This window comes from Equus quagga, chromosome 9 (assembly GCF_021613505.1).
Source record: "Equus quagga isolate Etosha38 chromosome 9, UCLA_HA_Equagga_1.0, whole genome shotgun sequence".
Lineage (NCBI taxonomy): Eukaryota > Metazoa > Chordata > Mammalia > Perissodactyla > Equidae > Equus > Equus quagga.
This window is the reverse complement of record NC_060275.1, coordinates 41,464,068-41,491,361: the sequence shown is the minus strand read 5'-3', so window position 1 is coordinate 41,491,361 and position 27,294 is coordinate 41,464,068. Positions and strand designations below refer to the sequence as shown.

At 39.1% G+C, this 27,294-nt stretch overlaps 1 protein-coding gene across 2 annotated transcripts in view; it reads right to left on the bottom strand.

Moving 5' to 3' along the window:
- Window positions 1-27,294, bottom strand: part of B4GALT6 (beta-1,4-galactosyltransferase 6) — a 79,222-nt gene that overhangs the window by 21,330 nt on the left and 30,598 nt on the right. For both annotated transcript variants that reach the window (XM_046672051.1, XM_046672050.1), the window contains exons 3-5: window positions 25,215-25,328; window positions 13,067-13,191; window positions 6,873-6,989 (exon numbers count right to left, since the gene is read on the bottom strand). In XM_046672051.1, coding sequence (XP_046528007.1) covers window positions 6,873-6,989; window positions 13,067-13,191; window positions 25,215-25,328 — 356 coding nt within the window. The remainder of the gene's footprint in view (window positions 1-6,872; window positions 6,990-13,066; window positions 13,192-25,214; window positions 25,329-27,294) is intronic.

The window sequence follows — 27,294 nt, the reverse complement described above, 5'->3', positions numbered from 1 at the left end:
AGTGAATGACAAAGAAAGAATACTCAGGGCAGCAAGGCAGAAGTAAACGACCTACAAAGGAACCCCTATCAGGCTTTCAGCAGATTTCTCTGCAGAAACCTTACAGGCTAGGAGAGACTGGAATGTAATATTCAAATCTTTGAAGGACAAAAACTTCCATCCAAGAATACTCTATCCAGCAAAAATAAGCTTCAGATATCATGGAGAAATAAAAACCTTCCCAGACAAACATAAGCTAAGGGAGTTAGTAGCCACGAGACGCCCCCCTACAAGAAATCCTCCAGAAGGCCCTCATACCTGAAAACAAAAAAAACCAAAAGGGAGAAAGGGATCACAAAGCACAGGGTAAGGAGATAAATAAGGAGACAGAATCAGAATAGGATAGCAAATATTCAAGTATAGTATTAAAGATAAAAGGAAGGAAAACACCAAAACAAAGATAATCTTGTCACTTTAAACACAAACTCACAACACAAGATGGAACAAGATGTGGGAAAAACAACTTAGGAGGGGAGGAGGACAGGGACTAAAATCAGTTTAGTCTAAGGAAATAAGAGGCCATCAGAAAATGGACTATCTTATCCACAAGATTTTGAATACAAATCTCATGGTAACCGCTAAACAAAAAAGCATAACAGAGACACAAATAATAAATAAGGAGAAAAGAAAGAAACATAACATAAAAAACTACATAACTCGACTGGAGACCAAAATACACAGGATGAGAAACAGAGGAAATGCAGGAGAACCAGAAAACGAGTAATAAAATGGCAGCATTAAGCCCTCATGTATCAATAATCACCCTAAACGTAAATAAAAGGATACAGAGTGGTCAGACAGATTAAAGAACAAGACCCAACAAGATGCTGCCTCCAGGAAACACATCTCAGCTCCAATGACAAACAGAGTCTTAGAGTGAAGGGATGGAAGATGATACTCGAAGCTAATGGCAAACAAAAGAAAGCAGGTGTTGCCATACTTGTATCAGACAAAGACTTCAAGATAAGGCAGGTAAAGAGAGACAAAGAGAGGCAGTATATAATGATCAAAGGGACATTCCATCAAGAAGAAATAACACATAAACATCTATGCACCCAACACAGGAGCCCCAAAGAACATAAAGCAACTATTAACAAACCTAAAAGAAGATATTAATAATAATACAATAATAGTAGGGGATCTCAACACTCCACTCACATCAATGGATAGATCATCCAGACAGAAAATCAACAAGGAAATAGTGGAATTAAATGAAAAGCTAGACCAGTTGGACTTAATAGACATATATAGAACACTCCATCCAAAAACAGCAGAATACACATTTTTCTCAAGTGCACACAGAACGTTCTCAAGGATAGACCATATGTTGGGAAACAAGGCAAGCCTCTATAAATTTAAGAAGATTGAAATAATAAGCATCTTTTCTGATCACAATGCTATAAAGCTAGAAATTAATCACAAGAAAAAAGCTGAGAAAGGGATAAAGATGGGGAGACTAAACAACATTCTATTGAACAAGCAATGGATCATTGAAGAAATTAAAGGAGAAATCAAAAAATAGCTGGAGACAAATGAAAATGAAAACATACCATACCAGCTCATATGGGATGCAGCAAAAGCCGTATTAAGAGGGAAATTCGTCACAATACAGGCTCACCTTAACAAACAAGAAAAATCCCAAATAAGCAACCTCAAACTACACCTAATTGAATTAGAAAAAGAAGAACAAACAAAGCCCAAAGTCAGCAGGAGAGAAATAATAAAAATCAGAGCAGAAATAAATGCCATTGAAACAAAAAAGGTAGTAGAAAGGATCAATGAAACAAAGAGCTGGTTCTTTGAGAAGATAAATAAAATTGACAAACCCCTAGCCAGACTTACAAAGAAAAAAAGAGAGAAAGCCCAGATAAACAAAATCAGAAATGAAAGAGGAGAAATAACAATAGACACCACAGAAATACAACAGATTATAAGAGAATACTATGAAAAACTATATGCCAACAAAATGCATCATCTAGAGGAAATGGATAAATTCTTAGACTCTTACAACCTCCCAAAGCTGAATCAAGAAGAAATAGAGGGGCCGGCCCTGTGGCTGAGTGGTTAAGTTCCTGCTCCACTTCAGCAGCCCAGGGTTTCGTGGGGTCAGATCCTTGGCATGGACATGACACCACTCATCGGGCCATGCTGAGGCAGTGTCCCACATAATACAACCAGAGGCACTCACAACTAGAATATACAACTATGTACTGGGGGGCTTCAGGGGAGAAGAAGGAGAAAAAAAAAAGAAAAAGAAGATTGGCAATAGATGTTAGCTCAGGCGCCAATCTTTAAAAAAAAAAAAAGAAGAAACAGAGAATCTGAATAGAACAATCGCAAGTAAAGAGATTGAAACTATAATCAAAAGCATCCCAAAGAATAAAAGCCCACGACCAGACAGCTTCTCTGGGGAATTCTACCAAACTTTCAGAGAGGATTTAATACGTATCCTTCTGAAGCTATTCCAAAAAGTAGGGAAGACAGAATGCTTCCTAACACATTCTATGAGGCCAACGTCACTCTGACACCAAAGCCTGACAAGGACAACACAAAAAAGGAAAACTACAGCCAATATCATTGATGAACATAGATTCAAAAATCCTCAACAAAATATAGGCAACCCGAATACAGCAATACATCAAAAAGATCATACATCATGATCAAGTGGGATTTATACCAGGGACTCAGGGATGGTTCAACATCTGCAAATCAATCAATGTGATACATCACATTAACAAAATCAGGAATAAAAACCACATGATTATCTCAATAGAAGCAGAGAAAGCATTTTACAATATCCAATAGCCATTTATGATAAAAATTCAACAAAATGGGGATAGAAGGAAATTACCTCAACATAATAAAGGCCATATAAGACAAACTCACAGCCAACATCATACTCAATGGGGAAAAACTGAACAACAGCCCTCTGAGAACAGGGACAAGACAAGGGTGTCCACTATCACCACTCTTATTCAACGTAGTACTGGAGGTTTTGGCCAGAGCAATTAGGCAAGAGAAAGGAATAAAAGGAATCCAAACAGGGAGTGAAGAAGTGAAACTCACTGTCTGCAGATGACATGATCTTATATATAGAAAACCCTAAAGAATCCATTGGAAAACTATTAGAAATAATTAACAACTACAGTAAAGTGGTGGGATACAAAATCAACTTACAAAAATCAGTTGCATTTCTGTACTCTAATAACAAACTTACAGAAAGAGAACTTAATACAATTCTATTTACAATCGCAACAAAATTAAGTACCTAGGAATAAATTTAACTGAGGAGGTGAAGGACTTGCACAATGAAAACTCTAAGACATTATTGAAAGAAATAGATAACGACATAAAGAGCTGGAAAGAGACTCCATGCACATGGATAGGAAGAATAAACATAGTTAAAATGTCCATACTCCCCAAAGCAATCTACAGATTCAATGCAATCCCAACCAGAATCCCAATGACATTCTTCACGGAAACAGAACGAAGAATCCTAAGATTCATATGGGGCAACCAAAGACCCCGAATTGCTAAAGCAATCCTGAGCAAAAAAGAACAAAGCTGGAGGCATCACAATCCCTGACTTCAAAATGTACTACAAGGCCATAGTGAACAAAACGGAATGGTACTGCTGCAAAAACAGACACATAGATCAATGGAGAACTGAAAGCCCAGAAATAAAACAGCACATATACGGACAGCTAATCTTCGACAAAAGTACCAAGAACATACAATGAAGACAGTCTCTTCAATAAATGGTGTTGGGAAAACTGGACAGCTGCACGCAAAGGAATGAAAATAGACCGTTATCTTATGCCATACTCAAAAATAAACTCAAAGTGGATCAAAGACTTGAAAATAAGTCCTGAAACCATAAAACTCCTGCAAGATAACAGAGGTAGTACACTCTTTGACATCAAACTTAAAAGGATTTTTTCGAATACCATGTCTTCTCAGACAAGGGAAACAAAAGAAAAAATAAATAAGTGGGACTTCATCAAACCAATGAGCTTCTGCAAGGCAAAAGAAACTAGGATCAAAACAAAAAGACAACCCACCAATTGGGAGAAAATTTTTGCAAATCATATATCCAATAAGGGGTTAATCTCCATAATATATAAGGAACTCACACAACTGAACAACAAAAAAACAAACAGCCCGATCAAAAAATGGGCAGAGGCTATGAACAGACATTTTTCCAAAGAAGATATACAGATGGCCAATAAACACATGAAAAGATGTTCAACATCACTAATCATCAGGGAAATGCAAATCAAAACTACACTAAGATACTACCTTATGCCTGTTAAAATGGCTATAATCACTAAGATTAAAAATAACAAATGTCAGAGAGGGTGTAGAGAGACGGGAACCCTCATACACTGTTGGTGGGAATGCAAACTGGTGCAGCCACTATAGAAAACAGCATGGAGATTCCTCAAAAAACTAAAAGTAGAACTACCATATGACCCCGCTATCCCACTATTGGTATCTACCCAAACAACTTGAAATCAACAATCCAAAGTAACATACGTACCCCTATGTTCATTGCAGAACTATTCACAATAGCCAAGACATGGACACAATCCAAGTGCCCAGAGACTAATCATTGGATAAAGAAGATGTGGTATACATACATACGATGGAATACTCCTCAGCCATAAAAAAAGACAAAATCATCCTATTTGCAACAACATGGAGGGACCTGGAGGGAAGGATGCTTAGTGAAATAAGACAGACTGAGAAAGACAAACACCATGTGATTTCACTTATATGTGGAATATAAACAAACACATGGACAAAGAAAACAGCTCAGGGGTTACCAGGGGACGGGGGGTGGGGGATGGGCACAGGGAGTGAAGGGGAGCACCTATGTGGTGACAGACAAGAAATAATGTACAACTGAAATTTCACAAGGATGTAAACTATCATGAACTCAAATTTTTTTTAAAAAGTCAATTTTCACACTATAGGTTGTTACAGTAAAAAGTACATATGCACTATATACATCATTATATGCACAGGGAACAAAGCTTAAAAGAGTGATTTACATACAAAGAAGTTATATTAAATACTAAGTATTTCCAGGGGGAAAAATAGGGGCAAAAAGTTAAGAATGAGAAGTTATAATAAAATAAAATAAAAAGCAGATCTAGAATAAGCCACAAAGGAACTGGGAAAATATACTAAAGATAACAATCTTAGGAACAAAATTTCACTATTTTCTACCCAAAAAAAACCACAACGGAAACATCTAATAATATAAACTAGGTCACTTTCTGTCTACTGATAAATAAGGAAATACATTTTTAGTCAGGTTTAGTGTAAGTAAAAAGGAACAATCAGGATAAAATGAGGTCATCAAAAATCAAAACCAAAAGTATCCAAAACTTAACCAAAAGTGGTTAAGTTAATGCTCAGTTTGGCAGCCTGGGGTTTGTAGGTTCAGATCCCAGGCGTGAACTTAGCACCACTCATCACTCCATGCTATGGCAGGTGTCCCACATAAAATAGGGGAAGACTGGCACAGATGTTAGCTCAGCAACAATCTTCCTCACCAAACAAACAAACACACACACCCCAAAAGTATCCAAATAACAATGTATTTGAAACATGATCAAAATGCATCATTTTAGAAATGCTCTATAGAAATCAGTGGAGGCCAATCTTCCTCAGCAAAAAGAGGAGGATTGGTGGTAGATGTTAGCTCAGGGCTAATCTTCCTCAAAAACAAAGAAAAGAAGTAGAAATCAGTCATAAAATTCAGCAAGTGTCCTAGTGTTTGGGAGGTAGGGTGGAGAAAAGACCAAGAAAGAAATTAAAGATGACGTCTTAAATGTAAAACTAGGTAATGACAGTGGGGAAAAACCAGAAGTATGGAAAACATCTCCAAAGGGTTCAAATAAGACTGAAAGAAATTGTGCATATGAAATACTGAGATGAGAAAAATATTTACAGAGAAAAAATTAGCTGATAATATGAAGAATAATTAGAGAAAAATATTTCACTTAAGTAAGACATAAGATGATTAAAAATGATAGGAACACACCAACTGATAAATGGATTAACAAAATGTATTATACAGTAGTCCCCCCTTACCCACAAGTGATGTGTTCCAAGACCCCCAGTGGATGCCAGAAACCAAGGATAGTACCAAACTCTATATACACTGTGTTTTGTCCTACACATACACACCTACAATAGAGTTTAATTTATAACTTAGGCACAGTAAGGGATTAGCAAAAATAAATAATAATACAGAACAATTATAAGAATATACTGTAATAAAAGTTACTGTAGATTTTAGCAACTCAAGCATTCGATTGTTTTCTTAAGTGGAGCACTTTTACCTTCTCACTTAAAGGAAGCACTTTACAGCTTCTCTTTGGCATATCCGACTGCCAGCATCACTACTCTTGCACTTTGGGGCCATTATTAAGTAAATCAGGGTGACCTGAACACAAGCATTGCGATACTGTGACAGTCAATCTGATAACTGAGATGGTATAAGATTTCATCATGCTACTCAGAACAGCATGCAATTTAAAACTTATCAATTGTTTATTTCTGGAATTTTGCATTTAATATTTTCGGACCGCGGTTGACCGCGGGTAAGTGAAACTGCAGAGAGTGAAACCTTGGATGAGGAGGCACTACTGTATGCACTGACAGGCTCAACCCAAAATGTTATTTTACCTAAACATAAAACCGAAGATTTGAGTTACCTGATGAACCTTCAGCTAAGCATTTTTTAACAAATCTTTTGATCAAATCGTATCTAAGAGTTTATTAAGTTGCACTTAGTGACCATTTTGGAAAATTGTTCTCACCTGTTCAATGACATAAAAGGCAAATTCCAGCCGCTGTTTCTGGAGCATTGGGATCAGGTGCAAGAAAAAAATTGGAAGATGTTCATGGCGATTACGGAAAGGAATGAGAACTGCCACCTTTAAAACAAAATAGTCACGCATGTAAATAATACAGCAGCAAGCCCTAGACGTAAAGACAAAAACTGATGCTTAACAATTTCTGATGGTTTTAAAGTCACACCCTTATGAATTTTCTCACCAGAGATACAACTGTAAGCAAAAACAGATATGGCCCTTGCCTTCATGCCACTTATGGTCTTGTGAACCTGGGAGATATAAATGCGTTCTGAGGGTCATTCTAAGAATTGTGGTCTTTATCCTATGAACACTATGGGAAGCCACTGAAAGATTTTAAAAGAGCGATAAAATCAGATTTGGTGATGGCAAAGACTACTATGGAGAGTAGATTGTAGAAAACCAAAAATGAACTCAGAGAGCTGGTTAGTAAATTAATTCAACAGTCGAGACAAGAGGCAATAGTAGCTTGAACTGAGATGAGGGTGGAGGAGGAGACAGAGACACGGATTTTTGAAACTTTTAAGAGGTAAAATTAACAGAATTTGTTTACGGATGGGATATGAGTGGTGAGGGAGAAGGACATGTCAAGAGTAACTTCAAGGTTTTAAATTAGATCATAATAACTTTACGGTGTTTAAATTGAGCTTAAGAGAGATTCCACTTAAATATCGATTATCCTACACACAGCTTACCTGGCCTAGAGATATTTTCAAGAAATATAACAAAAATATCATGGAACATACATGAAGTTTTATAATTATACTAATATAGTATTTTTCATTTAATCAAAATACACAATTAAATTTTTGTTAAAATTTTGCTACATTAAAATATGTTTGAGTGGTAGGATAATGCTCAGTTTAAAATAAAATTGATAACGAAATTATGTTAAAACGTTAAGTTGAACAAAAAAGATCATGTAAGTAACACATAAAACAGAGAACTTTGTCCTTTATAAATCAAAGAAATTTATTTTTACCTGATCCAAATAAAAGAAAAAACACATATATGGAAATTAAAATGGTTTCTCAGGTCAATCTTTCTTCTAATAGGAAAAAAACATTTATTGGGACTCTCAAAATCAAGACTAAAAAACACCCATCTATACAAAATGTGTTAAAATAATATGGGGATAAATAATTATCAATTGACAATAAATAATTATCAATTATCAATTACTCAAATCCTCTATTTCCTGGATCCAAACTCTGTCACACAAGCTAAGTCACCATACAATTCAGAGTTTGCCCCTGAAAAACTTAAAAAGCTTTATAAACATTACTTTTCTTGGCAATTTCTGAGGTAAGCTGGCTTTATTAAAATTGTGACTTTTATAATAAAAATTGAAATTAAAACAAGTTTTCTACAGATTATACATTCAAAATCATTAGATTTTCAAAGAACATTAACAGTCAAAATATATCTAATTAAAATATCTGTGTCATTCTATATTCTGGATTTTTAAATACAATCTAAACTGATTATAACAGAAAATTATGTAGAACATTAAATCTAGGATTTATTAAAATTTCACCTATACCAAATAAATTTTACTAATGAGTGAATAAATGCAAATAATTGATGGTGCACAGGTTTAGAACCAATCCTACTTGTAAGATCAGGACATGACACTAGATATAGTTAACAGAAAATAGTAATATTCACCTGTGTATTTTACATTACCAGGATCATAAAGAGAGAAAATTTTAAATTATTAAAATAGTTTTATTTAAAAAGAGAACAAAGATGATTTAGTAAAATCAAAGAAATCCAACTAGAAACTCCACCACTAACTTTCCCTTGATGTTGATGGGATAACAGAAAAATAAAGAGAGTATGGCTGCTACGAGGCTGATATTTTCATGCTTACATTATTTTACATTTGGTAAGTGAGCGGAACTAAAAAAGTTCTGGTGCTCCTGCCAGCCCCACTTTGGATCCTATTACCTTTTGGTTTGCCCCATAAGGTGTCTCTTGGCTTATGAACCTGAGGACCACGGGGCTGCCAGAGCACTGCTGAACCCACATCTAAAAGTCCCTTCCATACCCCCACACGATGGCCACTGTTAGAGCTAGACTCTTCCTACTGATCAGGGACTTGCTGATGGGCCTCAGTATCAACTATTGCTGTATTAAAGCAATTCCCAAACCAATACAACTCCCAAAGCAGTTCAGGGACCCTTACATTTACTCTTAGGATAGGAAACTGCTATGAGAAGTAAAAGGAGAGAAAGGACTTCGATGGTGAGTACAGATCCTGACCTTATCTAAAGTCTATCAGTGGGATGACTTCTAGCCAACTAAGGGTAGAGCTTGTCCTTCCTGGTTTTGAATTTGGCCACACGTAGGCCACCTGTGACATAACATAAATGGGCTATAAAAGCAGTTAAGGAGAATTAAAGATATTTAAGGGAAGAAGTATTAAATAGCTGCAGAGTCCATATTAAAGACAATTCATATTAATTAAATATGTGCCACATCAATGTTTCAGTCAACAACATACAACAGTGGTCCCACAAAATAGTACCACAAAGCTAGGTATATAGGCCACATCATCTAGATCTGTGTAAGTACACTCTATGTTGTTCACACAACGATGAAATCGCCTAATGATGCATTTCTCAGAATGCATCCCCATCGTTAAGGGATGCACAACTGTACAATGAGGCTGAATGATGAGTTGAACATATAAGAGTAAACAAAGGCAAAGTCATAGCCCCTATTATGGCAATTTCTTCCATGAAGCATTTAAAATATTAAGAGTTGGGGTTTTTTAATCTTATAAGGAAACTGAGAATGTTATAAGAGAAAGAAATTACCAGTGTCATGGCAATTTCAAATAAGCTAAACTGCCATTTTAATAGCAAATGTGTCCACATTTTAATGAGACAATTATCAAAGATTTTGAATGATATGCCTAAAGCAAAGTTTTCATTAAAATAAGGCTAAACAGAATCTTAAAATTTCATTTGGCACATCCTTCCATGTGGCTGTGGAACGACACTCTCAAGTTTGCAACTTATTGTCGAGAAAAAGATCTCAGCGTCCTGTGATAATTTATTTCGAGATTTAATAGCCTTTGTTTCAGGACAGTCTTTCTTATATGTGACCTAATTTGCTGTTTGAACCACTCTCCTGTTAATGTATCTCTAGCAGACAGAGAACATCTGGTCATTATCTTTCAAAAAACACTTCATCTTCATGAATCTTTCCTCACTAGCTGTTGCTCAAGCAAAATTATCCCATTCAGTTTGTTCCCCCTTTAAAACTACTAATCTTCCTGAATTTATGCACCTATTTTTATTCCTTGCTTATTTTCTCCTATACTCACCATGAGGAGATAAGCAAGAAAAATGTTTACCACATAAATTTCCCCCATCAAGTTTGAGTCCTACTTTCAAACTTCAAGCACACCACCAGCTCCAGTGTCCCTAAATGACATGGCTTCAGACTTGCCACATTAAGGGTGCAATAGCTATCTGCCACTAAGACAGAACAAAGTAGAAGCTACCAAGCTCTCATTCTCCAAAGGCGTTTTCAGTTCCATCTTCCTCCCCCCTCATCATTTCTAGTGCCTATAGGAGCTTCTCAAATGGGAGGCACTGTACAAGAAATTCAGGTTCTTGTCCCTTCCCACCAATAGAATCAGAATATCTGAGGACTGAGTTCAAGAATCTTCATTTTTCCAAACACCCCAGGTAGTTCCGAAACAGGTGGCTAAGACTCATCTTTGAAGAACCTTAGACTAGAAATGGAACTCTAGGCCTGAGTAGATCAGAGCATCAAGCAGCTGCCTGGTTCTTTAAGCCTTTATTTAGGTTTTAGATCAAAGTTGTTTAGACCTCCACTTGAACCCTGAATAGAAAAGCAATGTCACAGGTAAACATGTCCATCTTCTCTTTCTTTTAGAAATAAGTTTGTCTCTATAAGGCATGCAACCTATGCTGAATCTTCCACTAGAACCTGCAGGGTTCAGAAATACCTAGGAATTGCTAAAATCATTTGTTTTAGAAGATCTCAGTTCCAATTAATTGGTCATCAACTTACTTAATTGATGGCTTTTTTTAAAAAAGTAAAAGAACCTCAAATATTAAGAATCAAATTGGTAGCAGACATTGAACATAAACCTAGTTATTTCTTCTTTACCCTCTCTCTGTTCCAAGATTAGAAGATTAGAATATAAACAGGCAGGGGGAGAGAGGTCATTTAATTAAATACAGCAATTACAGGTCAACCCTGAACGATCTCCAAATCTCCTCTCATACCTTTAGCTGCACAGCTCAGAACTAGAGATGGCAATCTGAGAAGGGTCTGTGCAAGATTGAAATAAGAGCAGCATTACCATATAGTTCCTAAATAAAATAAGCTAATTTTTAGATTCCTGAATTAGCCTGCTCCAGGGAACTCCACTTTCAATACCGTTACCTACTGATCCACATGGAGTTTATGGTGTACTAAAATCTCTAAGTAGCAACTACTTATGTGCAATATACCTCTCGCCTAGAAAAAGAGCAGAAGAAAACAAACCATAAAAGGTAAAGTCCAACATCTGATACAGATAACTGCAGAAAGGACAAGAATACTTTATTTTTCTGATCCCAAATTATTCTATCAGTAACACCAACAGAGCACACCCGAGGGGTTCACACTACTCTAAACGAACACACATCTAAGGACCAACCTCCATGCTACCCCACAGCCTTGCGATTGAGTATGCTTTTTCTTCCTTTAGCATTCAACAAATATACTCACAATCCAAGTAAGAAAAATAATTTACTCACCCAGGATATTTTTTAAAAGTGGAATTACATAAATTGGGCCATATTTTATATACAAATGTGAGGAAAATCAATCATGAAACATGAACAGATTCATTTTATTAAACGAATCTGCTCTGGGAAATAGCATAAGACAACTGTAAAACGGAATGTTTTCCCAAAATTTATACTGGAATCCATTTCAGCAGCTTTACAACTTGTCTGAGGCAAAAAACCCAAACATTTATTTAATAATTTGTAACAAGGCCCAAAAGGTATTTATTAGTCTCATAAACTCAATTCAACAAAACTGGGTTTAGGGCTTATCTCATACAAAATAACAGGTCTGTGTTAGGGATACAGATATAAATAATACACACCCCCAAACACACAGAGTTCAAGGCCAATTAACTCCGAGCGCTTTTATCATAAGTTTAAGAGCGTAAGACTCTACTTCCCAGAAACGATTTTTTTTTATACCAAAAGATAAATATTTTAGCAGAATACCAATACTTTAAAAGAGAAATTGAAAACGATTCCCAGATTAAGGATGTCACAATCCTTTAGGACATAACATTTGATTTCATCATGTGTAGTTTTCACTTGATTATATAAATGCTATTTCCTACTCAAACATAACAACATTACATGAATATGCACTATGAACCAATTTCACAGTATTGAGATCGAGTCTGGTCTACACTATGGTTTTCAATTGTTTTTAAGCAGGGGAGGCAGGCTCACTCCCTTACAGTTTCTCAAACAAAACATTAAGTAGAATTCTGACATATCGCAAAGATAAAAAGCTTGTGCTCTGCTTTCTAAAACAGAGGTAAAGGGTCCAAAGTCCTCCTTTTTGTGTCCTGGTGACCTCTGAGCGGCCTCTTTAGAATTCGACACTCTGAGGAACAGAGCTTGAAAACCCCAATGCCAGACTCAACTGGAAATCAGGATATTAATACCCTCCCCATGAGTCCTCCTGGGTCCAGGACTCGGTGGGGCTATCTATGCCCGCAGGGGTCAGTAATCATCAGGGACAGCTACAGGAGGCAGAGATCACAGCCTGTCGTCCAAACAGAACAGAACAGAACAAAAATCTGTTTTCCAAGCCAGTCTCAAGAGAGGTGTTTATTACCAGGATTTCTAAGAGACTGAACACATGAACATATATTTTGTATACACAGAGGTTCAGTTACAGTCTTTAAAAGCGACACTATTAAATCACATGTGAACTGTGAATACCCATGCATTAAATACAAAAATTCTGATGTCTTAAATTGATCAAGACTTAAAAGGTATTTCACTATATATTCTGAATCAAGCACACTTTTCCTCAAATGCTATGAATAGTCACATTATTTATGAAAAAATTCACCTCACCTTCCATCTGGGTTTACAGTCTTTAGGTCTCCAGTGACCTCCTGGCTCAATATCTAAATCCTTGGAGAAAAGTTGATGAATTTCATCAAAACTGACTTCACTTACATTGACATTGAGAAATCCTCCTAGAAAGTCAAAAATATGAAGAATTGTTTTAAAATTTTTTGCCTCAAAGATGAAGACAGATAATCAGTAGGATGATGGCATAACTTAGGACAGTGTGATTTATTTCTGTTGTCACCACATAATCATTAAGATCACCTCCTTTCAGTTTCAGTTTGGATGATAAAATTATATGGTCACCCTATTACCTTTGGTAAATCAAAGAAAATCAAATTTTTTAAGCCTCTTGCTTTTGAGTAATATACTGAATATTTTAATATTCTTTGGGAAATGTTTGCACGTCATTATAACTTAGCACATCATTGCAATTTAACAACTATTCAAGTATCTTAAAACTATTTTTAATTTCAACATAGTCAACATGGGGGACATGACAGCACAGTACAAAGAGTTAATGAAGCAGACTGGGAGCTGAATCGTAGCTTCTGTCTATTGGGGAAATTAACTTCTCTGTGCCTCAGTTTCCTCATCTGTAAAAGAAGATGGCAATGCCAGCCTCCCAACATGGTTGTATCCATCAGACAAAACAGCACGTGTGAAGGATCGAGTACGTGCCGGCAGGCTTAATAAATGTCATCTATTATTGACATTTCTTAAGAGAGAAAAGTTGTAAACACAATTCAAGCAATCTATTTTGAGCACCTATCACGTATCCCCTTGATATGAAAAACTGAAAAACCATGGACTTCGAAGATGTTCACGGTCTACTAGCTACTCACTCTCCAAATTAACAAGTATATGGTATTACTGGAGATGTCTTTACTGTTAGTTTTTCTAATGTATACAAGTTGGAATGAAACTTGGATGGAAGATCATTTTCATTAACTCAATAAAAAACAGAACTAAAAACTAACAGGAGTAGGGGCCAGCCTGGTGGTGTAGTGGTTAAGTTCACGTGCTTCACTTTAGCGGCCCGGGGTTCACAGTTTCAGATCCCAGGTGCAGACCTCGACTGCTCATCAGGCCACACTGTGGTGGCATCCCACATAAAACAGAGTAAGACTGGCACAGATGTTAGCTCAGCAACAATCTTCCTCGAGCAAAAAGAGGAAGATTGGAAACAGATGTTAGCTCAGGGCCAATCTTCTTCACATACAAAAAAACCCCTAACAGAACTAACTTCTTCTTTCTAACCTCCTCATCTCATAAAATAGAAACCAACAAATGTTGAGGTTTCCATTTTAAGTTTTCTAGGCTTCAGTAGCCTTGATTTCACACATAAAACATTCAGTTCTTCTCAAGGGAGGCCCCTTCCTCTCCTGCTATTCTATATTCTATAAGCCTTCCACAGTCGCCTCACTTCCCATCCCTCTTCATCCTAACCAGGCAGGAACATCAGCGGCTTCCACTAGGCACTGAGGCATGCTAGAAAGAAGTATTTTAAAATGCAAATGCCTATGTTTCACAGAGTAAGCTGGGGAAAAAAACCTGCAATCTTCTGATGTCTGCCTATTCCACTGTCAATGTTTTCGGGATTTTATAACCAAATACCCACTCTGTAGTGTGACAAGATATGCAAAGCAGTTAATCTTAGAAAGGTCAGATTTACCTGAAAGAAAGAGTAACCAATGAACTTGTGAAGAAAGAGCAGGTCAAATGTAAGACTGATCAGTCAACCCAAGCACAGACTATCATGACTCAGCTGACAAAAACACAGTCTAGCACTGTAATCAAATAAAATTCAAATAAACCTGATGCATTTAATGGCATGCAACACTGCTAAAATGATAGTAATTAGGATAAATAATAAGCAGTTCATATAAGTAACTAAAGTCGGTATTCTTGATGCACTGTTAAACCATTTTTTTGCCTTTTTTCCAGCTTTATTGCTTCAACAGCAGTAACCATCACTATTGTCAGCAGTTTTCTCCAGTATCATTTGCAGTTTAATTTTCATCTCCAGCACACATGTGCTGGCAAATTAAGAGGCAGGCGCTGTATCTTTCTCCTCAATGGACAGGGCCTCCAGGTCCATCATGACTCCCCCTGAGGCCTGAAGCACCCGAAGGTCACCTCCCTCCTGGCTGCCCCCCACCCACATTCCTCATAGTCCCTGAGCAGCTCTCCTGTGGGCTTACTGCTCTTTGTTCTGAAATCCTAATAACTTGCTGGCTGAAGGCTAAAGGTGACCCAGTGCCATGAGGTTGTCATGCTAGGAGTAAGAGCAACACCACTACTTTTTTAGGGGAGCGGATGGGAGGAGGGGTGGGACAGGCATCCAAGACAGGCACTGCCACCACTGGGAACAGTAAAAGTATGATCAGAGACAGGAGGAAGAATAAACACGAGTTAGTGGGGGTGGGGGAGGGAGGGGTGATGCTGGGGAGAAGAGCCTGTGCACGGGAGGGGAGGAGAAAAGGGCTCCTTACAGAGAGCGGCCAGGAAGAGGCACTGAGCAGATGAACTAGCGGAGGTGTGGTTTCCAAACTGTGCTCAGTAGAAACACTCTCTCAAGGTGAGCTTGTGGTTGGGAGAGGGAGGATGGCGTCCCCCTGTTGCACCCACTAAGGCTACTTTCATCTCCTTTACATATGGCGTGTCCCCTTTGGGTTTCACTCAAGAAAGCATTCCAGTGCACTAAAGCCAGAAGGGGATACAGCCTGGCTGCATCTTACTTCATCCAGAAGTAAGCAGTCAGCTAGGCCAGCCCCCTTTATTTCGCCGGCTGACATTTCAAGGGCAACTGAAGAGCAAGGACCCAGAGCCCTGCAGACCTCCCAGTCTTCACTCTGCACCTGCGCTACATCAGAGATTTTTTCTTTTCCCAGTGAGAACACGTGGTCTATTTCCCCAATCAGTGATTAAAAGGTGGAAAAAATAGATATATTGGCTGAAATCCGTTTACCCAGCAGTGTAATCAATCACCACACAAATGTCAACAATGTAATTTATCAAATCCTGACTTTCACTATTTGGAAGGTGGGCCTGGGGTTAGAAAGGAAAGAGTGGGAGAGCTAAGTGTCTAAAGAGAGGGGAGATGCCACGCAGCTAGAGGGTAAAGTGGAAGAATGAGGGTCAATTGTAAGGTACTCATCAGTCTTGGCAACAAAGCCTGGGTGCCAAACTACTTCTGACCCGTGTGAAAATAACTTAGCTGCACCACTGGTTAGATAGGATATTTACTGTAATTTCCTAATGCTGAATTTGCACAACACACAACAATGCCTCCCACTTTGGGAAGCAGGACCTAAACGGGCCTGGGGTCCATTAGGTAAGCGCAGGCCCAAACCACATACTCAAGGTAGTGTGGACTGTAACGTGTCACACGACATAACTTAGGATATCTTTTTTTCTATTAAAATATAATTCTTAAAATAAATATTTAATAAACATATGAATTACTGTATTCACATTTTTTCTTATATTTTAAGTAAAATTTAAGGCATATTATCTCTAGCCAGGGAGTTGTTTTTTTCCATAAATCAACAGCTTTAAATGACTACTTCACTCAGTTTGGGGTCTACTTCTATTTTTTGGTATCTAAAGCCTAATTTTGGACACTTTGGTTTTTTTTTACTGTTTTACTCTCAAGGTTTCAAATGTGCACAGCCCAAAGATCTGAGGAAAGTATCAGAGAAAGGCCTGAATTTGCTCTAGAAATATCCCTTTGGGTGAATTCCTCTCCAAAGTCAGAAGATGATTTTTACCATAAGATGGCATGTTCCCTCTCCCAACCACTGGGCTGTCGCCCGAGCACAGCTCTGGTTACATGAGTCATCTTGCCCCAGTCACCCAGTGCTCCCTTTGAAGCCAACAAGAGAAACCGCTGATTTGCAATGCTTTACTTCAGCTTCTTGACTTCTGCAATTTTGTAACCTCTGCTTATACAAATGATTTCTTACTCAACTATTCTTGAAATGACCAAATCTGAGTATTCTAAACATAGATAGGGTGGTTTTTAGTGACACACCCCCAAGCCAAGTGCAATACCTGGCCATAGGATGGATGACCAATGAATGAGTAGGAATGGCAAAGCTGGCCATGTCCAATCCTGTCTCCTCTCTCTCCGCTTCCTTCCTCCCTGCATTTCCACTCCTTGGCTCCATTAGGTGCTAAAATGCCTTTAAGACATTTGTGCAAAAGCCGTCCCAGATTTAGATGACCCAAAATAAACCCCCTGGGACAGCCCAAGTTCTTGTCTCCTAATCTTGGCCACAATACACAGTTCTTAACACCCATTTTCCTCCCTTGCTTATGGTTCTCTCTTGCTGAATGACTCTGAATGACTAACTGGAACCTCTATTTAACAGTTTTTGCTGTCTGTTTCCAGTTTTGCCTTATAATCCATCCAGTGAACCTTTGGTTCTCCCCTGGAGGCCTCATATCCATGATCACATTCTTCCGAATTGTTTTCCTAGTCCCTGACTATTGATAAGCTGACAACCTGCTTTAAAGTCATAATCCACAACCACTATTTCTCTATTTCGTCAATTCTGAGACATATTCATTCACATTTTAGCATTCTGACATAGGGACATACCCTACAATGTGTGCCTTTAATGTACTGCTTCTTTGTTGTTCCCAAAAAGCCATTATAAAATTAATGATGTGTCTTGTCGAGAAAATATGGTATGTAATGTAACATATTCCTCCCACCTTTTCATATGTGTTTTCTGGAACCATTCAATTGCCCAGAAATTTCCAAATCCTGTACCTTAATGTTTTTTCTAGAATACCACCCCTGCTCCTCATCGTAAGTGAACCAATAGTCTTCTTTCAAACTCTGCTAAGTGCTTGCTCACTTTCCTAGATCTATAATCTTAGAGCCAGGCATAAAAGAACGTATTCTGCAGACTCAGACCTATACCTCACAAAAAATCACCTAATTCCTTCTTTCATAAATTTACCTCCTTTGAAGTTTATGACTTTTAGCCACACCACCTTCCAATATACAGCCATGTCCACTGATAGGTGCGCTCCTCTCTCTGTACATCATCCTTTTGTACCCAGCTCTGTATCCACACCCTGAGCATCAGTGTCACCTAGAACCGACTGGCAGCGTCAGAGTTGAAAGCCAGTCAGTTCTGGCTTAGAGTTCTCCCTGCTATATCTCCATTTTTCCTGTCTATCTGGTCTCCTAATAAAGCAGTTTGCTAATTTTGGTGGTGTGGCTAAGAATCACCAGGCAGGCCTGTCTAGAATGGAGGTCACTGACCCCACTCCCAAAGCTTCTCTGTCAGTAGCTGCCCATGGGTCATGCGTGTGGCCACCTAGTTTTATCTGAACACATTTCAGCTGCTTGAACAGCCCACCATTGAGTACTGTCCCCCAGAGGAAGAAGCTAGAACCAACTCTCCCAACCTCTCTAGCAGATAGGAGCAGTCACGTGACCAAATACACCTGCAGGAGACTTTGAAGCAGAAGTGAACAAGATGAGGACATGGGAACTGCAAAAAACTATCTTTCAGTAAAAGTGGTAACAGAAGCTTCCAGCTTCAGCGGCAACAGGAGTAGGACCTCTTGTCTCCAGATCTGAGCACCAGTGGTGGGAGTTGCAATCTCTGCCAAGGGGCAGCAGGAAAGTTCTGGACTTAGCTTTGGCTGCTCAGCCTCTGAACCTAACTCTGTAGTCACCCAGGTTTTCTGAGGGCTGACTGTTATCCTTCATGGATTCCTTTTCCTCTTAAACCAAATCAAGTTCTATTCTCCGGTTTGCAATTGAGAAATCTGACTTTCTTTATAGGTCTGGGGTTTGTCTTAGAGTCCTGCATTTTTAACCAGCATCCCAGCTGTGTGTGGTATAGGTCATCCCTGAGCCAGACTTAGATAAACACAGCTCCGTAAGTTTCACCCAATCATAGCACCTTGCAATGGAATGTTTGTCCCCTCATCCCCAAAATACCTATGTTGAAATCCTAACCCCCAGTGTGATGATATTCGGAGGTGGGGCCTTTGGGAACTGATTAGGTCACAAGAATGAAGCCCTAATAAATTGGATTAGTGCCCTTATAAAAGAGATCCCAGAGAGATCCCTCACCACTTCCACCATGTGGGGGACACAGCAAGATGATGACCATCTGTGAACCAGGAATCAGGCCCTCACCAGATGCCGAATCTGCCGGCAGCTTGACCTTAGACTTCCAGCCTCCAGAACTGTGAGAAATAAATATTTGTTGTTTAAGCCATCTAGTGTATGGTATTTTTGTTTTAGCAGCCCAAACAGACTAAGACACACCTATACCCTCAGAAATACTCTTATTTCCCTTCCCTTCCTGACCTGCCACACCTGATCAACAAATTTCCACGCTCGAATTCTCCACCCAATAAATACCACTAATGAAAATCACATAAGCACATAGGTTAATGCCACCATTTAGGTGACAGTCCCTAATATATTGCCTCAAACATAGTAAGCTTTCAAAAAAACAAGTGTCACATTATTGTGCATTTAGACTCCCAGGGGATGGAACGAGGACGCTCTGGGCTAATCGGCTAGTCACCTTTTAATTTATGATTAGTTGACTCCACTTTTCATTCTCTACAATAACTACAATAACTTCTTCAATATTTACTCCTCCCTATCAAGTTACTCGGTCCTTCTTGGCCACCCCCTCAGATGTCTGTAGCCTCCTACTTTATCAGGAACAGAGAAGCAACAGGCATGAACCCCCAGAACTTTCTCCACCTCATCTCCAAATGAACCACACTCACTTTCTCCACCTCACCTCCAGATGAACTACACTCTTGCCTCAGGGCAAGAGGTGTTCCTACTATTTTCCAAGGCTAATTCTTGAACCTGAGCATTTATTTGTTTCCTCTCACTTTCTCCAGAATCTGGCTCCATGGACACTTCCCTTCTGCTGCCTTACACTTCCCATCTCTCCTCTCTCCAGTTTCTTTCAGTAGTACCTAAAACTCACTCAAGTTCCTCTCTTCCTAAAGAGTTCTTTCCTTAACCCCACCTCTTCCACAGATTCCTTACCCCCATTCTCCTTTCCTTTTCCATCAAACTTTTTTTTTTATACCAACTAGTTTTTAGACACTTCTGAGTCACTCCTCAGGACAGTATATTGCTTCTTACCCTACCACTCACTCTACTGAAATTGTGCTTGCTGTGGTCCCATTATTTTTTCTATGTCCCAAATTCAATGACCTTTCACAGTTCATGATTCTACCTGCTTTCTTTGAGGTATGTGACAAGATAGAACACTGGCTCCTTCTTGGCCTCTGAGACACCATCTTCTACTGACACCCCCTCGCCCCGTAAGTGCTGATGCTCCACAAACACACTCTTAGACTTCTTCTAGTCTCACTTCCTCTTATTTCCAGCCCAGATCTTTCTGATGAAATTCAAACCCCAAATTAACTCTCCTGAGCTTTCCACAAAACAGACCCAATACTGAACCCATTAACTTCCCCATTCTCCAAATGAGAGTTTATCCTGCATTACTTGTTTCACTTAATGGTGATTAAGCCAGAAGCCTGGAAATTAATCCAGATCTCTCAGTTGGTCACCACATCTAGCTAACAGCACCCCAACAGCTTCTCTTTGGTGCCTCCACCTCTCTCCAATGCCACAGCCTCAGCACATGCCCTTGTCATTTCTCTTGGACCCCTGTACTCCCAGATTCTGGTACTTCCCCATTGTCATCCATTTTTCAACTTCTTATCAGAATGACCTTTCTGAAATACCATCCTTATCACATCATTCATCTGCCTAAAGCAGATGAGTATTATGTCCTCTAAAGCAGTATTTTTGGTTTTTTGTTGTTTTACCCTTTTTTGCCCCTAGACTCTTGGAAAACTGCACCCTCATCTTAGAGAGAGAGACACACGGCCATAAATCAACCTGTTGCCTACAAGCTCAGGGGCTCTGCTCCCTCTGAAGCTCATCTCATGGAAGCCTAGAGATTCATGGCACCCACACAGTCCAAAGATTGACTAGTCCTCTACACAAGGCCCTTCACCTCCCTATCCAGCCTCATTTCCCACATGCCCCACCACACAGAGGGTCACTCTTCATTCCAATCAATACAGAGCCTTTCATGCTCTGAAGCTGTTCCCCTCACGTACCTACTGAACTATCTTGCAGGACACAGTTTCAATGTCCCCTCTCTCTGAAGTCTCCCTTTCATCCTATAATCACCCTTTTGTAAGCAGTTAGCCCAATGCCCCTCTCCGACTGTGCTACCTGCTTTGGTGGGCAGACATGGGATCACACTCAGCTTTGTGTCTGCTCTGTCTGCCTCTAAGAACAACAAGGGCCCGCCGCACATGCAGCCACTGCTCCACAACTGCTTATTTACTCTAAAATGGCTCCCATCTCTCTTTTCTCAATAAATACAGGCATGATGGTTTGTCACATTAAGCCTTATTTGAGCTCTTACGAAATTGACTTGCTTATCTTTTCCCTCTTTGCTGATTTTCATTTGAATTATTTAAACTCATCTTTAAAAAGTCCTTGTAGTTTCTGTTATGTACATAAGGCTAGCAACTGCAGAACTATCAAGTTCTAACCATCAAGGGAACTATTCCACTCATGATAAGGACAGAACGCATAAAAGTCACTGCAAATGTGTTCTACTCGAATAAGAATTAAAAGACAGGAAAGCTACAGATAAGTCTTCTTCATTTTAATGCAAAGTGCACAACTGACATTTTCTATCTCTACCTCATCCAGGAAAATCAAAACATCCATGCCAAGCATTTTGTACCTTTTAGCTCTAGATAAGGTGAAATTTCTATTTTACTTTGTTAGCATGGAGAGTCTCATGTAAATTTAACAAAGCTGAAAGTAGATTTGCCCTCTGGAGAATCTGCAAACAGTAACAAAGAAATATTTACTGATATTGTATAAATAACACACATTAAAACAGATTTCAGAGCGTAATTGACTGAATATAAAATACTGCTGAAATTCATGCCATCAATCTTATCTGTATTGCATTTGGAAAAGCTCAAACTTTCTCTCTGTGGTAATCCAGTGCCAGCAGTCTCACTGCTACACTAGAGAAAAATCAAACAGAAGTTACAGTTAGATAATCACACACACCAATTTTAAGCCTTAACTTCACTTTTGGTGATTACAGGAAAATTAAGTATCATTCATACTTGAATGGTTTTCAGCTAAGTACTACACAGACTTTCTTTAACTATTACTTGGGGAGGTATCACATTCAATTATTTTGTATGACATTATAATAAAATTTTACACTTAGGTATTTTATTATGCTATTCTCTATCATCGATGGGAAATAATCCTGTTAAAAAAAAATTAAGGATGCATAGCTAAGTACAAAACTCCTTAACCCTACACATTTCTCCTAGGTTTCTCATTCCCTTGATCATGGTAAAGCCTGGCTACACCATTCAAGAAATGAGGAGAAGGAGAGGGAATGTCAAATTCACATCTATCAAGTTTCAAGCACTGTGCTTCATTTTATCCTCACAACACTCTGAAATTGATATTATAATCCTAGATTGCACAGATAGGTAAACTGAGGCTCCACTTTGCAAAGGTCACACAACTAGTGAAGGGGCTTCTCCTGGTTGGCTCATGCAAGGCCCTGTTGGCAGAAGCCTCATTGTGTTGGCTATACCCATGGCCCCTTTCTAAGGAGTTGTCTGCATGTGGCCATATTTTCTAGCAAATAACCCCGTCACTCTGGCCACAGCTAACTGGACAAGGGATTGGTGTTGGACCCAAAGCTGGCAGTCCACAAGGAGGCCTTCTGTGAAAAGGCAGCTGGCCAAACGAGTGTGATCCTCTCCCATAGAAGGAAGCAGGCAGAGAGATGGAACAGTAGCACCAAGACGTTCAATGAGAAGGCAGTGAGTAGCGACCAGGACACAACCACTAAGCACCACGAGTTGTGGGACCGGAGGAGGGGTGTGCTAGCAGGAAGGTCTGGCAGGCAGATGCTTTTTAACAGAGTTTAATTAGTACTCATAAAGCACTAATTAAGAAAATGGCAACTAAAACAAGAACAGAGAGACTTCCTAAAACTATAAATCCCTGAGTATGCAAATTATGAAAATGAAATTATTGTAATCACTATTTCAACAGACCATTACTCAGTGGTTTCAGTAGTGCACAGACAAAAACATTCAATTTTAGAAAACTAGGCTGCAATAACAAAGTAATGACAAAGACAAAGCTACAAAGATCCTAGCTTCATTCTCCATTATGGATCAGAAAGGAGACAGGAAACTTAGAATCAACCAAGAATTTTTTTTTAAATAGCAATACCCAGGCCCCATGTCAGATCAATGAAATCAGAAACTTAGGGGCTGGGCCTAAGAATTATAAAAGCTCCCAGGCAACTGTGCAGCTAGGAATGAGGCCCACTACTCTAATCAGTGGGTCTCAAAGTGTGGCCCAAGGATAATCAGCATCAACAGCACCTGGGAACCTGCTAGAAATGAAAATTCTCAGACCCCACTCCAGACCTACTGACTCTGAAACTCAGAGGGTCGGGCTCAGCACTCCACTTTACAAGATCATCCAGGTGATTCTGATGCTCCGCAAAGTTTGAGAACCATGGGTTTAGATGATGTTAAAAGGCAAATCTTTCTTTTTATTGTAGATACATAATTACCTATCAACAACAAACTGAAAAAAAAATCCTACAAATATCACAGGCAAAGGCTAATTTCCTCAATAAAGAAAACTCAGGTAAAGACATAAAAAGCCTACTGAGATACTGAGGACATCAGAACACAAGGATGAACAAGCAATTAAAAAGATGTTTATTTAAATTTTTAATAATATAAAAATCAAAATACAAACTTATATGTACAAACTTTGCTTAAAATTGAAGGGCAGGGGGAACATACAAAGAAAAAAAATAGTCAAAATAGCCACATATAGCCCAAACAGTCAAAATGTAATATCTTGATCCCTACCTCCTATTACACACAAGTTAAAATTGTAAAATTAGTAGAAGAAAATAAAAGAGAGTATTTGTATGACCCTGGGGTAAGGAAAGCTTTCTTAAGACAAAAAAAGCAGAAACCTTTAATATACAGTGATAGATACACTTGGAGACATCATAATTTTAAACTGCTGTAAAATAAAGACTCCATAAACAAAATGAAAAGACAGGCCAGGGACTGTGAAAAGATGTTACAACATGTACAGCAGACAACAGATCACTGCCAGAACATTTATAGAGAACTCCCACTGATCAAAACAAAAACCTAATTAACTAATAAGGAACTGATAAAGCACATGACTGAGCAAGTCACAGGAGAGAAAACTGAAAACCACTCATAAAGACATGAAAAGTCACTCAAACCCACTAGTAACGAGGAAAGTGAAAACAGAAATGAGACACCATTATTTTATCTACCAGATGAGCAAAAATTAAAAAATCCTCCGATATCAGAGTGGTACATTCATGCTTTGCTGTTGGGATAGAAATTGGTACAGCTGCTTTGGTGCACAATCAAGCCAGCCTAACCAGCTATTCCACTTCTGGGTATGAACCCCAAGCACATATTCACAGAGAAATCTGGACTATTGCTCCTTACAGCACTGCTTTGTGATAGCAAAAAAGAGGAAACAACATAAATTTCCATCAGCAGCGAAAAAGGTAAATGAAATGTGGTACATTTATTCAAAGATGTACTATACAAAAGTAAAGGGAAATAAATAGATCCATATGTACCAACATGCATACTTCTCAAAAAATTAAGTAAAGCAGGTAAGTTATAGAATGAAATGTAATTTTAAGACCATTTGTATCAATTCTTAAAACCTTTGAAACATTATGATTTTCTACTTATCCACCCATCTATCTATGTAAAAAATAATTTAAAAATCACCTGTAAGAATACAAAGCAAACTCACAATAGAGATACTTCTGGGTAAGGGATAAGCTTTCTCTTCAGCTTCTCAATCCTCCTCCCCCTCCAAGAAAATGCTTTGCCAAGGGGAAAAAGAAAGTCAAATAACATGCTACATAATATAAACATTATAAACACCCACAGTAATGATTTGAGCATGGTGGGTTCAAACCATGTGACTTTTATCATTTTATTATGATACAAGCAAACAGTTAAGTCAAAATCAGATGGCACTTACTCATGTAAGGCAGTTTTTCTGGGCAGGGGAGATATGGTGAGTATGTGAAGTTTTCCGGAAGATATGTTGTTGTTTGAACAAGATAATCACTTGAATTATTGCCTTCAGGATAATCTAAGATAGAGAGAGAGGAAAAAAAAAGTTACATCCAAAAACTTGCCTTTTGCTTTGCTCCTAGTATGAAATATGTCACTGTCATTGTGAGAAGACCTACAATATGCAACCTACAGCAGTACTTAAATGCAAGTATCTATAAAGACCTAGAGAAAAGAAAATACAGCTGCTGTGGCTACCCTCCCATTCACCCTTCGCCGTTGCTGGGAGGGATCTTTCAGCTTGATGTCCCAAGAGACCCCTGGGACAAGTCGAGAGAGCAGCATGGCCTGATTCGTGCACACATACAGAGCAGGCCCATTTGCGACCATATGAGAACACCTGCTCCCATCCCTCCCCGAGCTGAGCCAGATCGAAAGAGGGTGTGAAAGGACATGAGGAAATCCTCTCCACCGTCAAACAGCCAAGGGGGTTCTGGACGACCACACAGCCACAGCACACTGCTTCCAGCATCCACAGAGGGGTGGGAGTAATGTTTTCTCACCACACTTAGGGATTTACCCACTCAACTTACTTCTGTAACAGTCATTTTAAATCTTTAAACTAATCATTTGCAACCTGTGGGCTGCAGTCCCTGGGGAGCCCTGGAGCTATTATTACATTAGGTCCATTATCTTCAGATTCAGTAAGTTACATAGCATAGAGGGCACTGGCTTAGTGCACCAAAGTCAAACGCTGAGTTCAAATCATTGCTCCAACAGGCACTAGCTCTGTGGTATAGGGCAAGACAACATCGTTTCTCCTCTGTGCCTAGCTCATGTTGCCATTTTCAGATTTCAGTAAGATAAATGTACAAACTGCTTAGAACACTCCCTGGCCCACACACACATTCGATACCATGAATAAGCAGCTATGAGTGATTAGGTTAGAGACGAGCACCTGATCCAATATGGGTCAGTCAGAGTCTTAGGATCTTTGAACACAGAACCAAGGAGATGAAATTTCAGTGCCTTTCTAGAACAAAGTTCTGAGATGCAAATCTGAAAACCATGACCCGCCAGTTTCCTGCTATGTAAGAGGAAGCTGATCTAAGAGAATGAGGCCAACAGACAGTGAGTAAGAGATGAAAGACGGAACAGCTGATCAAACCACGGTCTGTCAGCTAGATCACAAACCACGAACCCACAGAAAATGAAGCTCTAGCAGACACTAGGAAAATGTGAAGATATTCTTTCAATCTTCAGTAATCTGCTCTGATGAGAGATTTCCTATCTGGAAAGAGATAAGAAAAAGGAGAACAAGCATAGGACTTAAAAGATAGGCTTGTGTGCCAGTGACCAGCAAGCAAAAGGCTGAAGGTCAAATTTATATACCTGATTGAACTGTAAAAGTTAAACTCTCTCACCGTGGAAAAATGGCAGAATCCTGGAATCTGAAGATGCAGTATGTGAGAAGAGCCAAAGAAAACGAAACACCTCCCCTGTACAGCTTTGTCTAACATACATATTCACTCATCGTCAAAATAAAGTTGACGAGGATGCAGCCTGGGAGCCAGGACAGCACTTCAGACCAAAGAGACTCAACCCACCTCCAGGCCCACCTACTGGAAGGGGCCCTGCAGAGGCTGCTAAGTGGAGGTTTACACGGATCTGGAACCAAGAAAGTGAAAGAAGCTGGAGGAGAAGGTCTAATTCAAAAGGACTGCACAGAAACCCCAGTTATGAATTTGGCAGGGCATCAGTAAGGTTTTAAGGTTTATCATGTTGCCGGAAAACCCCAACAGGATCAATAGGCACCAATGACAGTACAACTACTAAGGCCTATTCCACCAGCAAGTGGGAAAGCTCCAGAATCTTCCCCATCGCCTTTCTCCAAAGGAACCCGGCAAAGAGTCTGACAAGGAAAATCCTCCAAGCGAAAGGGGAGGGGGATTCAGTGGACATTAATTGTTTTGTATGCCCAGGGACAGACCAAGACCACAGAAACTCCTCTGGTATCCCAGAATCTGTATCTCACCACTTGTATC